This window comes from Mesoplodon mirus (genome assembly GCF_964341445.2).
Source record: "Mesoplodon mirus genome assembly, chromosome: 18".
NCBI classification, from domain to species: Eukaryota; Metazoa; Chordata; class Mammalia; order Artiodactyla; family Ziphiidae; genus Mesoplodon; species Mesoplodon mirus.
In genome coordinates this window covers 62,312,947-62,331,194 of record NC_138994.1, presented here as the reverse complement: position 1 = coordinate 62,331,194, position 18,248 = coordinate 62,312,947, and the positions used below count along the sequence as shown (strand labels likewise).

Below are 18,248 nucleotides of genomic sequence, written 5' to 3'. Positions count from 1 at the left end.
CTTCCGACCCTTATAATAACCCTGTGAAGTACTTGTGATTATCCCAATTTTGTAAATAGAAAGTTTATAATTTTGTAAATTGTAAAAGGAAGTCAGATGCTTAAATGAGGCTTCTGATGCTAGGAAGCAGTAGACGTGGGGTTTAGGGGGGATGTTTGTTTCAATTCCAGATCTAGCGCTGTCTGCTGGAATCCAGTTGTGACATTTTGCAAGTGCCCTGTGGCTTGGGGGGTGTTGACTTTTTTCTTTCTTCTTTTTTTGTTTAATAGGGACAGACACACTGTCACTTTGCTAGTTTTGTTTTTTCCTCCTCTCTATCCTGAATACACTCCTATGGAACAATAGGTCCTATTCCCAAACCACATTCCTCTGGTTGTGTACACATCACACACACACACACACACACACACACACACACACACACACACAGACGGAGCTGGGGAATAATGAGATGTCAGGGAAATTACTGCTGAGCCCACAACTCTTGTATGTGTGTGGTGTGTTTGCACTTTCTCTCGGTGCCCCTCCCCTCTCCGCTATGTGGAATGATTCCTCTCTCAACAAGAGGCTAGTCTGAACTCTTGTTCTGAGACCCGGAGCCCCTGAGCTCTAGAACAGAAGATACAGTCCATACAAATGCTGCCCAGAATCTATCGACTGTAGGATTTATTTAACTCCTTCCTAATTTAGGGACTCGGGAGGGAGAGCTGACGTCCACTGCTCTGCACATTGAGCTTTGCCATCTGATGACCCTTATACCCAGTGTTTTTCAGATGATATACCAAGATGGTTTTTTGTATCTGTGTCTGCAAATAGAATGTCACCTTGATCCTGCACCTATGCAGGACGTATTTCTGTGGGGCTTATTAGCTGGGAGAGCCTGCAGTGCTGTAAGTTTCAGGTGGTGACCTCCCAGCGGGTTTGCCCTTCTCTGGAGGCCTGGCAGCTGGGTAGGGCTCAAGGGCTGCCAGGTTCTTCAGCCTGGAGTTCATACAGCTCCGCTTTCCCTGGAGAAAAGCAATAACGGAAAAACAAACTTAACACATCTGACATGGAAATAGCAAGATAAGAATTAAAAGAGAGACCTGTTTGGCCTCACAATCTATTTTGTTCCTGTCCCTGAACGTCTTTTCTCTAAGCCTAACAAGCACACTTTAAAATAATGACACAGTGGGAATTCCCTGGCAATCCAGTGTTTAGGACTCCGGGCCTTCACTGCCGAGGGCTCGAGTTTAATCTCTGGTCGGGGAACTAAGATCCCAGAAGCCACACAGACCGGCCAAAAAATAATAATAAAATAAAATAATGACACAGAAACTTTATGGATACCTCCGTAGGGCAGATTTCTGGTAAACATCAGAAACCAAGTGCCCCTAAGATTTTACACACACACACAGACACACACACACATAGATGGATCTATCAATGAACAAAACATGAAGTTTATCTTGTGGTAGTGGGAGACAGACAAAACACAAAATAGATATGCAAGTTATACTGCATGTTTGAATGTGGTAAGTGCTGTGGAGAAAAATAAAGCAGGAAAAGAGGGGGGCAGGGAGGGATTGCTGCCTGGGAAGTTGTGATTTTCAGTAAAGACCTTACTGAGATGGGGACGTTTGGCCAGAGACTTGAATGAGCAAAGATCCTGAAGAAACGCTCTTACAAATACTGAGAACATATTTAGAATATTTAAATTCAGAACATTTAAATTTAAAAATATTTAAATTCTATTGTAAATATTGAGAAAGTCCTGCTGATCCCTCAGCCAGTGCTGCAGTTAAGCCAAGGGGACATAGTGTGCTGAGTGGTCGGAATTCTCAGTGAGTCTGGGTGACACCAGAGCCAGACTTCAGTGGTCCTGATACCTGTCGTTGGCCCCGCCTTGGCTCCTACGCTCCAAAAGTCATCTGCTTGTCTTTGGTCATTCAGTGTCTTTTCTCTTCCTTTGTGTTTCCTAGGAACACGCCTTTGAAAGCAGCCAGAAATATAAAGAAGGCAAATACATCATTGAGCTGGCACACATGATCAAAGACAATGGCTGGGACTGACTGGAGAGCGTCTGCCCACCCCAGTGTCCACGTGAACGCCATCCACCCGAACATTCTGCCCAAGCGTGAGAGCGTGACTGAACACTTGGTTCCATCCGTTTAGGGGCCTTGCCATCTGGGGCATTCTCCCACCCTGCCACCATCTTCCTGGTGACCAGCCTCTAAATCGCTGTCTCTCTGTCTCTTTGCTTTGTGTCTGTTTGTGAGTTGATCCTGGCTTCTCTCTCTGTTCTAGTGTTGGCTGAAAGCAAAACAACAAAAGGAACAGATGCCTGCCCGCATGGCGGCAGCCCACTTTGATAAAGGCCCCAGGGCCCTTGAAGAGCTGCCCGATGGCCTCTTGTCAGGAGGACAGTGGCACAGCACAGGGGTGTGAGGAAGAGGGGAACCAGGAGGGTCCCGGGTGGGTAGGGGACGGGAGGGTAGAGGTAGGAACAAACTTGTGCTGCGCCTGGAGACCTGGGAACTTAGGCTTGAAATAATCGACTTGTCTAAAAGGACAAAGAGAAAAAAAAAAATACCTCATGACTGCATTCTCTCTGATCCGAAGCTTCTGTTCCTGACACCAAATGTGCCAGGTTAGCAAATGAGCACAAGAAGTGGCCCTAATTGTAGCTGGCAGGGCAGGGGCCGGCCTGGTTCCCCTGGGCCGAGCTGGGGAGTGTCCTGGCAGCAATGAGTGACTCGGGAAAAGCCCAGATGGTTTTGATGACTCTGATGCCACACTGTTCCTCTGGGTAATCATCTTTGCCTCTTCAGCCACTGTAGGTGACAGGAGAGGGGACTGCCATTTGCAATGGGTGCAAGAGCCAAACGTCCCAAAGGCTTTGACCAGCAACCAAGTAAAATCAGTGGTTGAGGATAACAGGGAACAAAAGGGGGATGCAGCTTAGGAGCTCCTGCAGAAATGGCTCTGATATTGGGCCAGAGAAAATAAAAAGTAGAACCAGTTAGCAGTTCTGACTGACCTTTTTTTCTGAACCTTAGTAAGAGAAGAGCATTGTGGTAAGGAAGGGAGGGTGGGGCGGGGCAGTGCCGGGAATAGTTCAGGTTTGAACCATAACAGGTTAAGTGCATCTTTCTTCTTTGGTATGCAATGGCTTCACCGAGATCAGCACTTCTTTGTACGTAGAGTTTTGGGTGTTTTTCTCCAGTTCTATCATTGTAGATCGTGGAAAACAAAGTCCCAAGGCTTCGAGCTTAGTGATAACCTGGCCGGTAGATTCCTCATGCCCCTAGCTGTTCTCTTTTACTTGAATGTGTTGTGTGGAGACAAATCTGTCAATGGGATCCAGCGATGGGAAGGTCTCAGATTTGATGTCAAACGGCAAGTTATAAATTCCAGTGTTACACCCCACTCCCCGCCTCCCCATCCAAAGTTCATTATATTAGGGAAGTGGAGAACAAATCCCTGTAAGGCTCTTGAGAGAGAGAGGCGTTTGTTACGTTTAATCAACACTGTGAAGTCTGTTGTACAGCAATTTAGCCAGTACGCGGTGCATGACCGAAACTCATTTAACTGAGTTAATTTCACTGCTTAGACTGAAAATATTATTATTGCTAAGATAGGTGTAGGTTATGTTAGGTAATTCTCAGCATCTCATTCCCCAAGTAGGCTGATCCCATAGGAAAATTCACCTTAGAAGTCACAAAAGAGTGAGTTCATGGAGATGAGAACCTGTAAAATTCTTAACCAAGATTAAAGCGGCCAACCCAGGACATTTTCAGAATTGAGCCAAATTCCCAGAGGGGGCGAGTCTGTTGTGGAAATGCCTTTTTGAGTTTCTGTGTGCTGATTGTGGAACAGGGGCTGAGATGGGTGTGGTCCTGCCCAGCCCCACGTCTAGCAGCAGACAGCTTCTGTAAGACAAAGAGGATTCTTACAAATCTTTTGTTCCCGAAGGCTTCTTGCCCACATCTTTTGGTGCTTTTAGTAGCCTGGGAGATTAAGTTGTTCTCTCCACGTTACTAGAAAGCAGACTGAGGTTCAGAAGAAGTCTTTTCATTTCCGATCCCAGAGAAATAGTTCCTCTGGCTCCCAGGCCCCAGATCTCAATTAAAAAAAAAAAAAAAAAAAAAATCAACTTTCACATTCCTAAGCTGGCTTGCCAGCATAGAAATCATGGATTCCCCTCCCCATCCCTGCTGAAGGGATAACAAAATCATTTCTGTATTTTGATTAGCCCCTTGACTCGGGAAACGTCCTGGCTATTGATAATCCTTTCCATAAAAAGAAGATGGTATGGGGGGTTGGGGAGGACATGGGTAGGTGTGTAAAAATGGAGCGTGGTGACATAGAAACTGGACATGAGGTCCCCTAGAATTTTCAAGGGGCAGAGGAGACTGATGTGCCACTGTGTCTGTGGGGATGGGGCCTCTGACTCTTACATAGATCAGAGCAGGCTCCAGTTAGACCCTGGTTCTGGTATTTTTTTCAATTACTATCCATTGAGCATCCAATGGGCGCATGGCACCGTACTTGGTGCCAGAGATCTGAGCAGAATGTTGCAACAGGGGAAGAAAACCCAACTCATTAGGCTTTCCCTTTGTGTCAACCAAAAGTGCTTCTTATAACTTCAGCTTCATTCATGGCTTGTCTATCTACCGTCTATAGTATTGGAGAGACCGCAGCTGAGTGATGGAGATGCATCAACTCAAGGCCTCAGTCAGTTCATTTCTTAATTTCCTCACCAAATTATTGACTCAGAGCATAACCAAAGACCTCATCCATTCACCCCTGGGAGGTTCGGGGAATTGGAGTTCAATGATAAAGCTAGCGTGGGGTGCAGGGAGTAGGGAAGGCGAGAAGAAGTGAGAAAGGAAAAGGTATAAAACCTTTTATTTATACTGAGGTTCAGAAGAAGTTTTATACCTCAGCCAGCAGCTGCCTTCACTTTCCACCGAAGTCCAACCGGCAGACTCTAGTTCCATCTCCCCTGTACCTCCCTAGGTCATACGGCCTCGGCGGTCCTGGATTACACCCAGCCTCCCGGTCGGGGTGTGAGTCTCAGGCTGCTGATGTCCACCTGTCGTCAGCTGGGCCTGCCTGCGTGCTCCCCCAGTTCCCCTGACAGCAGAGTAAGTCCTTACTGGTGGATCAGTGTGTAAAAGAGAGGTGTCCCCTTGACAAAAAGATTTTCAAGTGGATGTACAAGAAACAGTTGCTTGTGAAATATACTTCTGTAAATAATATTTAATTTTTTAAATAATATATTTGGTGCTGTTTTTCTCAGATCCCCTGAGAGCACTTTTTATTTTCATTTTTAAATGCTGTGGTTTCCTCTGCATTTCTTGAAGTATATCTTAAGGGAAACAGTGATCACCAATATACTCTTAAAAAAGAAAAAAGAAAAAAAAAGATCTCCATCACTTTAGTCTGGACAGAGGCAATAAAGCAATGCCTCTCTGCATTTTTTCCCAATGGAACAGACTCTGCAGTACATTACCAAGTTGAGAAGTGAAATATTTTCTTGCACCACTATTGGCTAGAAAAGAAAATAGATAAAATCAAATAAATTTAGTAACAAATTAGAGTGATTCCTCTTGTTAGAAGAATTTCCAACAGATTGGAGTCTTGGAGTCTTGTTTTTAATTTGTGTGTGTGTGTGTGTGTGTGTGTGTGTAAAGCACTTTGGATTGTGCCTCCTGTTTTTGTTTTTATTGGGGACACTGTACCTACAGTTTACACCTTGGGCACATAAGATTTTTCTTCTCTTTTTCTCTGGTGGTTTTGTTTCTGAGTGGACCAACAGCACAACCCTCGAGGATTTTGTTTTCCTGAGCATGGAGCTGTTGCCTGTTTGCTCCTTTGTCTTTCTTTGTGTGCTCAACTTTTACAGACTGTAAAGGAAATCTGTTGTTGTGAAGATCAAGCAGAGTCAAAGCTGTGTTTCTCACTGAGATGTGAATGTATTCATCATGAACCCAGGGCTCCAGCTGTTGTGGAAGCCACATCATGTTAAACATTAAACTGGTTTGGGTAGAAAGAACATCAATAAAATAATACACATACCTTGGAGGTAAACACCTTTTTTTTTTTTTTTTTAAGGTCAGATTGCCTCAGGTTCAGAAAGAGGCTGGGAAATCAAATCTTGAACACAATCATGTTACATGTTTTAAAAAAGAGTCTGCTCAAATGAGAAAACATGCTAGTGGTCTAGTTCAAGGAAAGAGATATTTAATATTTAAAAATAAAATACAGTCGTGAAATTGGCCAGCAGTGAAAGGTAAAGCCAAGAAGAAACAAGCTGTTTTCATATTACCAAATTCTATCTGTCCATGTGTTTTTGTATAACATTTTGGTGAAAGTGAGAGTCAGTTCCCTTTTCCAACCTGCAGAGACTATCTTTCAATACAGATTCTATTTATGCTTGTGTTTACAAACTGTATTTGTTGGGTTTGGGTTTTGTTTTTCTTTTTTTTTTTTTAATTAAAATTTTTTTTCAGTGGCATTTTCAGGTCACTTTGCTTCAATAACAAAGATAATTATTTTCAAGTAATTTGTCTTCACCTTTTCCTGTATTTGTACATAGTGATTCAATATTAGAGAAAAGTGCATTGTTTCTGTCATATTTCCAATCTGTGTCGGTGCTCATTTGAGAAAATAAAGTTTTCAAATATTAATTCTTTGGAGGGCTCATCTGTCTTAATTGGCCCAGCATGTTTTATCTTGACATTTAACATTTAAAGTAACTGACAGACCTGTAGGTGGTCATCTGTCTAACCCTATTCACAGATCTGTCAACTGAGGCCCTGAGGGGTTATTTTCCCTAAGGACACTTGGCTGATTAATGAATACAAATCAGGTCTTCTGTTTATCTACAAACATTTCTCCTGACTTTGGAGATCAGAAATGCAGAAATGTATCATTTCTGTCTACTAAGCCCCATATTCTTAGACTCTGCAAGCTTTTCTGTTTATACCAGTTTTCTTTAGAGATAGAATTACATTAGGTGAAGGGAAAAAAAAGTAAAACAACAAAATAATGTCAAAAAGAGGCAACATTATCTCTGAATGGTTGGCTAACAAAGGGAGATAAATATTCACAGTTATAATATATGGAAAATCAAGTCTTCTCACTCACTGGACAAATATTAAACATCTATTAGGTTCTAGCCACTGAGTAAGGCAATTCGACCATCCTAATAAAGCAGCTGTTTTTTTCCCCAAGTACCTTTCCTCTAGTCTCGTCCATATGCACACACAACCTTGCATAGCCAGTCATTGTAAGTACAGTTGTAACAAGGCTAAACATATTTGCCTAGACATCATCCATTTGTACTATATATAGATATATTTTTTAAATTTTATTTATTTATTTATTCATTTACTTTTGGCTGTGTTGGGTCTTCGTTTCTGTGCGTGGGCTTTCTCTAGTTGTGGCGAGCGGGGTCGCGGCCTCTCTTGTTGTGGAGCACAAGCTCCAGACGCGCAGGCTCAGTAGTTGTGGCTCATGGGCCCAGTTGCTCCGCGGCATGTGGGATCCTCCCAGACCAGGGCTCGAACCCATGTCCCCCGCATTGGCAGGCAGTTTCTCAACCACTGTGCCACCAGGGAAGCCCTATGCTGTATTTTAAAGCACTTTTTCAAAAGCTTGCATCCATAACTTACAGAGTTCCCACCTTGTGCAGTCAACCGAAATAGCAAAGAAGATATTAAAGCCACACGAGTGTATGTGTTTGTGAGTTTTCACATTGGTGATAATATTTGAAAAGCCTATTCCCTATAAAATAGGAAATACCTTCTCTACTTCCCTAGACTTTTTACTTACCTATTCTGGGCCCAGCTACAGGTAACTTTTATTTGTCCTTGAGTGCATTATCTTATTCCTGTGACCTGTTTTGCTTCAATGCCTATGCCTGTTATCATTTCATTCTTGTTTGCCTTTGGCAGGCAGGGAGGAGAGAAAAGATAACATGTGCAGGAGACAACCAGTCTCAGACCAGCAGCCCTTGGATCCTCCTCACCTTTCCAAGCTCTCGTAGCCCACAGTGGCTGTCGAGGAGATTACTCTGGAAGAAAGGAAGGGGAGAGCAAGGATGTTCATGGAGCGCTTGGTTTGCGTGAGACCCTGTGTTGGGTGCTTTGCTTCTGTGACCTCATGTAGGATCTTCACAATGAGGCACTTCCTCATATCATTCTAGGAGTCCTTCCCACCCTGTGGGAAAACAGTGACCAATGCTGATCATCCTCAATTTGTAGATGACAGAACTGAGGTTTGCTAGTGACAGGGTCAGGAATCATAGTCCGTCTGACTTCACAGCCCTATGTTCTTTGTTCTTTCCCTACACCATGTTCCAAATTTCAGCCTCTCTCTTCTCCAGCCTTCTTTCTTTCTTTTTTTTTTTTTTTGGGGCCACGCCATGTGGCATGCAGGATGTTAGTTCCCAGACCAGGGATTGAACCCAGGCCCCCTACAGTGGAAGCGTGGAGTCGTAACCACTGGACCGCCAGGGAATTCCTCTCTAGCCTTAATTCTAGTGTGGCTTCACAAGACACTTTCCCAGTACTGATGAACCTATTTGCAGGACGGAAAAAGAGAAAGACGTAGAGAACAGACTTGTGGACCCGGGAGTGGTGGGGGTGGGGGGGGATATGAATTGAGAGAGTGGCATGGACATATATACACTACCATGTGTAAAACAGATAGCTAGTGGGAAGCTGCTGTATAGCACAGGGAGCTCAGCTCTGTGCTCTGTGATGACCAGAGGGGTGGGATAGGGGGAGTGGGAGGGACTCTCAAGAGAGGGGTTATATGTATACGCATAGCTGATTCACTTTGTTGTACAGCAGAAACTAAACACAACGTTGTATGTAAAGCAATTATACTCCAGAAAAAAAAAAAAAAAAGACACTTTCCCAGTCTGCCTACCATGACTGCCTAATAAATAGGGTTCAGGGAATGCAAATTAGAAAATTAAACAAAGCCACAAAGGTCAATGCTACCTACAAAGTATTGTGTATTCCACAGCTGAATATAAGCAGGGCTTTGTTGTTTTTTAATACTCGGTAATGGATTACATATGTAATCCTTGCTCCCTTGATTAGTAGTAGGTACTTAATAAGTGCTTGGTGAACACTGAATTAATGTGGAGACTTAACGGGTTAAGAAAAAATCTCTTTAACATGTTAGTTTCCCTAAGAGAAGAATGGAGAAGAGGTTAGCATTAAATATTACATAAAGTAAATGGTTATACCATGAGCAATCAGTTTACTAATTTGCATTTATTTATTCAGCAAGTACTTTGGGGGCATCTATTATGTGCCTAGTCTAGTCAGGAAACTAACCCCAGGGAGCAGAAAAGCAGGGGTACTAATTGTGTTGAGTGAGAACAAAGGATTATGCATGGCTTTCCCTACTGTTGGCCAAATATCTAACCACATGGACCACGACCCTCAGGCAGCTGTTTCCTGCAGAAGCAATTGCTCATAAATCCTTTAATCTGAACCCAATAATAGTGTACCAGAGCAGGGCACAGGGCAAGCCCTGGAATTAGAACACGTGGTTTCAAATACTGGTTTCCCTTAATAAAAAGGTAATCTATGGAAAGGGCTAGCCCAGTGCCAGTAAAGCGTCAATGATAATAAAATGATTGTTATCATTATGAATTGCTCAAGTCTGTTTTGCATTTGGAGTGGGGTAAAGAAGACTATTGTATTTTGCTCTTTATGTATATTTTTTGTTTAATTTCAAAACAATCCCATGAAGCATCCCCATTTTACAGAGGAAGAAACTGAGGTTCAGAGAGCATAAATAACATGTCCATGGAAGAGCTGGGATTTTTTTAAAACTCTGATTCTGAAGCCCACACCATATCTGTGTCCCCAGCCTGCTGTTCAGGAAAAACGAATAACTACCAAATAGGAAACTTTCTGGCAGATCTGACTAAGCACACACCCAAAATGTCATGGCTATTTTGCTCTCTCATATTTTACTCTTTTTTCATGAAATGAAAACCCTGGCTTTTCCACTGGAAGCCAAGAGCTTAGAACCGAGGAAGAGTTGTATTATACCTTTATTTTTACAGGATTTCATGGCTGTTGATTGCAGCACTATTATTTTTCATTTCTTTTGAGGGGAAATAAAAGTGTTACTTTCAGTTGCTCAGACTGATTTAAAAGATAGAAACCCAAAAACATACCCACGCAGAAGTGACTAAAGTATCCTAACACATGGCATTTCTATGGGGCCATTGGGGGTGATGCTCCAGGCCAGCTTGAATAAGCCAAGGATTAAAAGTTCATGTTGCATGAAGATTCTTCTAATTCCCAAGTGATGTGGGATCATTTTTTTATGAGAGAAAGAATGGCTAGAGACGCTGAATTTTTCAAGGCATGAGCAAATTATTTGAAAACTATGATAGAACTAGCGAGTTATATTTATTTTGAATTAAAATCATGTTAATGATTTATCCCAAGCTCAGGAATTAGCAAGGTCAAATAGAAAGAAGGTTACTTTGGAGTTGGACAGTTGGGGATTTGAAGCCTGACTGCATGCTTAGCCATTGATCACTTTGAGGAAGTCACTGCAATTCTCAGGACTAGTTTCCATCCTTTGTAAATTGGGGGTACCAGCAACGATGCATAAGTTACGGTGAGGATCAAATAACAGCCATAAAGGGCCCAGCACGTTGCCCAGACCAAATAGGGCTTAACATGTGTCACTTGTCCTTTTTTATTTGCTGAGTGATTGGAACTCACTGTTATGGGTACAACTAGCACATAGGATATTTAGGGTCCAACAGTCATCCCTCCACAAAGGAGGCTGACACCCAGGGAGGTTAAGTAACCAACACTTGGTCACGGGCCTGGTAAGTATCCAGAACTGGAACTGAAACCCAGGGCACCTAGGCAATCAGGTGAGTGGTCCCTGCACCACGCTGCTTGCTTTTATTTCGAGAGAAGAGTGTGTACTTTTATGGAAAAGAAAAGGGTGTCAGCTAGAAAAACATCCTTGCATTTTAGGATCCTGTTTGAAATGTTTGTAGTAACCATCCTTGGGTCGTCTTCAATAAAGCAAAATTTGCTCATTATCCTTAACACCCTGGACTGATGTGCTAGCAACTTGTGGGAGAAGAAGCAGGATGTTCTCACCTCCCCAGCCTCCCTGGACTGCCTGCCTCCAATTCTGAGCCACTTCTCCAAAGCGCGGCCACACAAGCACAGCAACCAAGCAGCTGAATCAGGGATGTTTTATTTATGGCCTTAATAATGGAGTCTCTTGGGAAAACTTTGGTTTCCCATTCCCAGAAGCAAAAATTCATCTACAGAATGTTCTTGAAATTTATTACTGTTTTTTTTTTCTACCATAGTCTTTGAGCCACCTTAATAGTGTTTAAAACATCCCTTCACAAAAGAAGGATAATTTGAACTGATGTTCATTGGGCTGGTGTGTTCTGAACCAAGCCAGCACAGTGTCAGAAATTGAGAATATAGGTTGATCACCCTGCTGATGACACAGTCCTATATTGAACATGGTATTTATTACCAAAACTCCCACGAGTCCAACAGGGGCTTGTTTTAGCTTTGTCCAGTTCCCAGACCCTTATTTCCACGGCCATTGGAAGAATAGCACCCACATCTCCTGGAGGCACTCAGGCTTGAAGTCGTTTCCATGGTGACGAGACATACCCAGGGCTCAGGTTTCATTTCGTGTATATATCTCAACAATATTATACAGAAATAGTACCAGCAAGCATGTCAGCCACATGAGGGAGGCAGGTTGAGGAAAGGGAAAGCCACTAACCTTCTGGTGCCCTGGCTATAGGAGGGAGCTCTGGGAGTTTCTGCTTAACCAGGGGGAGTTGGGTAGTCATCTTGCAAAGAAAAGATCAGAGTTACCACTGACATAACTGGTTTGGACCTGTTGTGTCCAATGTATCAGATATTTCACCTTGCCTTGGGTAGAGCTAGATTCAGCCTGAGGGAGACTTACCTGAAAAAGCAGATAAGGCAGGCAGAACTCAACAGAGGAATTCCTGGAGAGATCTTTTCTGCCTGTGGGCATGAGACTACCAGGCACTTGGGGATTAAAAAGCAGGCTTCTAGGCTCTAGTTAGCTGTGTGACTTTGGATAGGCTGGTTACCTTTTGAGGCTCAGCTGACTCATCTGTAAAAGAGGGTTGTTGTAAGGACTAAGTGAGATGATGTGCATTAAGTACCTGGCACCCCAGAGCTAAAGAAATGTTGGTTATTGTTACTTAAATAGTGGTAAAGGCAAAGCATGGATGTGTGCTATTCAAAGTGGAAAAATGCATGTGCACGAATAGTCAAATGACAAGGATTATTAGTAGGCTGGTTTATAATTATCCTTTTTCTTTGCATGCACTTTCTGAACATCTTTTATCTTATATTTCTTTATTTCTGTATATTTGGCAAATATTAAATATCCCCAAGGACAATAACTTACCCATTCTTTCAACAAGTCTTTTGTTTCTTTTATAAATTTATTTATTTTATTTTTGGCTGTGTTGGGTCTTGGTTGCTGTGTGCGGGCTTTCTCTAGTTGCAGTGAGTGGAGGCTACTCTTCGCTGCGGTGTGCAGGCTTCTCATTGCGGTGGCTTCTCTTGTTGTGGAGCACGGGCTCTAGGCGTGCGAGCTTCAGTAGCTGTGGCACATGGGCTCAGTAGTTGTGGCTTGCGGGCTCTAGAACGCAGGCTCAGTAGTTGTGGCACACGAGCTTAGTTGCTCTGCAGCATGTGGGATCTTCCCGGACCAGGGCTCGAACCTGTGTCCCCTGCATTGGCAGGGGGACTCTTAACTACTGCGCCACCAGGGAAGCCCCAGCAAGTCTTTTTTTTTTTTTTAGACGTTGGGGGTAGGAGTTTATTTTATTAATTAATTTATTTATTTTTGCTGTGTTGGGTCTTCGTTTCTGTGCGAGGGCTTTCTCTAGTTGTGGCAAGCGGGGGCCACTCTACATCGCGGTGCGCGGGCCTCTCACTGTCATGGCCTCTCTTGTTGCAGAGCACAGGCTCCAGACGTGCAGGCTTAGTAGTTGTGGCTCACGGGCCTAGTTGCTCCGTGGCATGTGGGATCTTCCCAGACCAGGGCTCGAATCCGTGTCCCCCTGTATTAGCAGGCAGATTCTCAACCACTGCACCACCAGGGAAGCCCTCCAGCAAGTCTTTTTTGAGCCAGGCATTGTGCTAGGGATAACTAGACTAGGTCCCTGCCCTCAGGGAGTTTTCTTAATCTCTTCAGGGAGTGCTTGTGTGACAAGGGAGAGAGGTTGCTCAGTAAAGAAAAGCTCAGAGTTACCACAGCAATTACTGGCTTGGACTAGAGAGTATAGTTCTAGAAAGGCTGCACAGTGGCCCCTTGCTGCCTGTCTCCCACTGGGTCCTTGTAGCACTTGACCCAGGCCTCTCCAATGGCCCTTACCAAGTTTATTGTCTATCTCCTTCCTTAGGACTCCTTCCTGGGCAGGGACCCAGACTCTTTATAGCCGAGCAGTGAATGTTTAATGAACAAATAATCGTGGGGAGTTCCCTGGTGGCCTAGTGGTTAGGATTGCGGGCTTTCACAGCCATGGCCCAGGTTCAATACTTGATGGGGGAACTGAGATCCCGCAAGCCGCGTGGCCAGAAAAAAAAAAAAAAATTGTGTGGATGTAAGGGGTGGTCAGCCAGCCAACAAAAGTATTCTTCCTTTCAATCCCAACCCAAAAGGAAACATGATATTTATTGAACGTACATGGAAGAAAGGAAAGATTGCTTCACCTTTTACCTTCCTTCCACTGGAAACAATAAGGTAAATGAGAGTTTACTTTTTATTTATTTATTTTCGGCCATGCCACACGGCTTGCAGGATCTTTGTTCCCAGATCAGGAATTGAACCCAGGCCCTCGACAGTGAAAGCATGGAGTCCTAACCACTGGACCGCCAGGGAATTCCTGAGAAAAGTTTAGAAGACAGGAAAGGTAACTAAAGTGGGCATGTTTTACATCTCCTGGTGGGAGTGAAGGTTCTTAAATGGTTTCATTCAGTCTAACCAACTACAAGTGGTAGGGAGCATGGGGTGGCGGGCAGTCACTCATGTAATAACAAGGCAGGAGGATTTCTCCACCTGGGGTAAGCCGGACAGAGAGCTGGGCCAAGTCTTGGGGGAACAAACATGAGTCATTTCAGCTGTCTGGTCAGAGGGTGATGAGCAATCTGCTGCCCAAGGAAAGTCCTCACCAGTATGGCCTGGATGCCAACAAATTGTGGTTCCCTATCACTCAGTCACAGGCTGGGAAGCTGGTGAACAGGGACTCTAATCCTTCTTGTGGGTCCCATTAAGTTCAGCCTCTACATCTCCAGGCCCCGCTAATCATTTCCTCTTCCTCTCTCTTCCCTATCTCTCAGGGTCTAGGGAATCCCTTTCAAGTGAAGGACACAAGTGAGGACATCTTGCTTTCATTTGTGGTGTTTTCTCCCACATACCTTGTTCTGGCCTAAAGTCCTTTTTTCTTACCCTTGATGACCTAGGATTTTGAAACTCGAAAACTCAAAAGCTAAAGAAATACAAATATTTTTTCAAATCAGATGTAATTTAGAGACAGCAAAATTTACTTTGTTAGGTATACAGTTCTATGAGTTTTGACAAATGTGCACGGTCATGTAGCTAATCATCAGCACAATCAAGACAGAGAATATTTCCATCACCTCAAAAAGTTCCTTCATGTCCCTCTTCTAATGAACCCACTTCTCCCATCCCCAGCCCCTGACAACCACTGATGTGTTTTCTGTTCCTGTAGTTTTGCCTTTTCCAGAAGGCCATGGGATAAGTAGCCTTCTGAATCTGGCTTCTTTCCTAATGCTTTAACATAATACTTTAGAGGTTCGTCCACGCTATTGCATGTATCTGTAAGTCATTCCTTTTTATTGCTTAATAGTATTTCATACTATGGATATACCACAGTATTTTCACCAGTTGATGAACGTTTGTGTTGTTTCCAGTTTCTGGCTGCTATGAAAAAGCTGCTATTAAGATCTGTGGACAGGTTTTGTTATGAATTTTGTATATATTTTCACTTTTCTTGGGTAAATGCTTAGATGTAAGATTGTTAGGTCATATGGCAAGTGGATGTTTAAATTTAGAAGACACCATCAAACTTTTTCCAAAGGGGCTGTGCCATTTTGCATTCCCGGCACTGCGTGGGAGATCTGGTTGCTCCACATCTGTGTCAGTACTCAGAATTGTCTGTCTGTTTGTTTATTTTTCAATTTAATCGTTCTGATAGATGTGGATACTCATTTTTTTTTCTTTCTGATTTCTACTGACACATTTCTCCTTTGGGATAAATGTGCAGAAAATCCTATCTGACCAAATAAAGCCAAGAGGAAATTGAAGAGGAAATTTACATAATAAGCAAAAATATATTTTGCTTCATAAGAAAACACAAAGATAAGAATGAAAAAATGAAGATGCGAGGAGCAGGTGTTGGGAAGAGGGACCGAGGTATGGGGTCTCGTAACCTTTCCAGTATGGTTCCTTTTTGTTACCCATCTAGGTAGGACATATACCTTTGGCCAAATTTTCTGATTAATCCATTTGGAAAAATTCACTTCTGCTCTCAGCATAGATTATAAAACCCACCACTTTTTGTTAACTCCTGTTTTCCACCTTAGTCTCCTTTAAACCAGAAATGCCAGCTCTCACAGAAAGATGGGTGGGACAATGGCATTGCTAAAATAGCCACATGGAAAATGATTATAAAAGATTACACATTCAAAGGAAGACCTCACCCTTGACCCAAAATTATGTTATTTTTTAGTTCTTTAGAAAGTGATTTGACATGAAGAGTCTTTGAATTCTTTTGAGGACTCGTTCTTTTCCTTGTCACTCCTCATTCAGTTCATTGGCACACACATTTTCAGGATAATCTTCCAATTTATATCTCGGCCATTTAGTTCCAGTCTCCATTGAGACTATTATGGCCTCTGAAAGAGGCTGTTTGAATCGAGATCCAGAAAACTCAGGTCTGAAATAGAGACTACAACCCCCTCCTTATGCATGAAAATTGAAAGGAAGGCATTTCTTCCAGCTGTATTTGAGACACACACCAGGGGCTTTGTTTATCCATGGTTGCTTTGTACACCTCTGTGCAGCCAGCAAAAGGGACAAAACACCCCACATCCTACCCTGACAGTCTACGTCCCACTTCCTTTCATCCAAGGAGAAATTGCTGCTTGTATCCAAAGCTGCTTACACCCATCACCTCTCTTTTACCAAATGCAAGGGACAACAAGGGGGCAGGGGGGGGGAATTTTGAAGAATTCAGGTAATCTGCTGACTGGTTGGCAAGGCTTATTTTTTGTTTCTAGGTAATAAATCATGACTTACAAGCAGAAGGCTACTCCTGGCTTCAGCCATCATCTGCAACCATACTCCCCAAGGCCCTGTATCCAGGGTGACCCAATACTTTGGCAAATGGAGAGCATGCTGAAACTGAGCATTCATGTTTGAGAACCAGGCTCTAGACATTTGGTTCAAAAAGTGATGGTGACACAATGGGGTCATGCGATGCTGTCAGGAAAATAGCTACTAATAATAGCTCATATGTATTGAGCACTTGCTCTGTGCCAACCACCAGACGCTCCACATGGTCTTTTTTTTTTTGGCCACGCCACGCGGCTTATGGGATTTTACTTCCCTGACTAGGGATTGAACCTGGGGCCCAGGCAGTGAGATCGCTGAGTCCTAACCACTGAACTGACAGGGTATTCCCATGTTCTTTTTTTTTTTTTAATTTATTTATTTAATTATTTATGGCTGTGTTGGGTCTTCGTTTCTGTGTGAGGGCTTTCTCTAGTTGCGGCAAGCGGGGGCCACTCTTCATCGCCGTGTGCGGGCCTCTCACTATCGCGGCCTCTCTTGTTGCGGAGCACAGGCTCCAGACGCGCAGGCTCAGTAGTTGTGGCTTGCGGGCCTCTCACTATCGCGGCCTCTCTTGTTGCGGAGCACAGGCTCCAGACGCGCAGGCTCAGTAGTTGTGGCTCGCGGGCCTAGTTGCTCCGCGGCATGTGGGATCCTCCCAGACTAGGGCTCGAACCCGAGTCCCCTGCATTGGCAGGCAGATTCTCAACCACTGTGCCACCAGGGAAGCCCACCTGTTCTTTTTTTTAAAATTAGCCCTCTCATTAGCCCTATGATAGGTCCTATTGATATTATTAACTCAGTTTTACTGAGGCTTAGTGAGAGAGTGACTTTTACCTAAGGGCCCATAGCAGATGGTAGAGTCAAGTTAAAACCAAGTAATGTGAGGGACTTCCCTGGTGGTCCAGTGGGTAAGGCTCTGTGCTCCCAAGGCAGGGAGCCCGGGTTCAATCCCTGGTCGGGGAACTAGATCCTGCAGGCATGCTGCAACTAAGACCCAGTGCAGCCAAAAGAAACAAATAAATAAATGAATTTTTTTTTTTAATGTTAAAACCGGGGCTTCCCTGGTGGCACAGTGGTTGAGAGTCCGCCTGCCGATGCAGGGGACACGGGTTCGTGCCCCGGTCCAGGAAGATCCCACATGCCGCAGAGCGGCTGGCCCGTGAGCCATGGCCGCTGAGCCTGCGCGTCCAGAGCCTGTGCTCCGCAACGGGAGAGGCCACAACAGTGAGAGGCCCGTGTACCACACACAAAAAAAGTTAAAACCAGGTGATGTGAGTCTTCATTCTTAACAACTACTAAATTCTATCTCAACTAGAGCCCCATTGCAGCAAAAATCCACAGGTAGATAAGTCTAACAATGGGAAAATGTGAGGACCAAAATTTCCCAGATTTTGAATTCTACTTCGAAAATCAATTCATTTCAACAAGTTATTCATTTATTCATTTAACAAAGATTTATGAACATGTAAAGATGCTGGGCATACAATAGTAACAAGATAACTATGGTTCCTGCCCTCATGGACCTTACAATCTTAAAGAGAAAGAGTTTGTAGAGAGACAATTACAGTAAAAAATGATGTATTTCATCAAAGCTATGAAGGCACAATGCCAAAGGAAAAGAAGAGGAGCCTATATCTGATTGTGAGAGTGAGGAAAAGCAGCCGAGTCTCAAAGAATAAAGAGAAATCACCCAACAGACAAAGTGTGTATTTGTGTGTGTGCCTGCACACATGTGTGCACAGGTGCTCGTGCATATGGGGTGGGGTACTGCACAGAGGGGAAAAGGAAGCATAGTACTCATACCTGAGAGCAGGTGTTTGGTGTGCCTGGAA

The 18,248-nt window shown here is 43.7% G+C and overlaps 1 protein-coding gene across 1 annotated transcript in view; it reads left to right on the top strand.

Moving 5' to 3' along the window:
* The window catches only part of YPEL2 (yippee like 2), a 63,565-nt gene extending 56,900 nt beyond the window's left edge, over positions 1 to 6,665 (top strand). The window contains exon 5 of the mRNA XM_082604564.1: positions 1,962 to 6,665. Coding sequence (XP_082460690.1) covers positions 1,962 to 2,051 — 90 coding nt within the window. The 3' untranslated portion in view covers positions 2,052 to 6,665. The remainder of the gene's footprint in view (positions 1 to 1,961) is intronic.
* Positions 6,666 to 18,248: the final 11,583 nt, after the last annotated feature.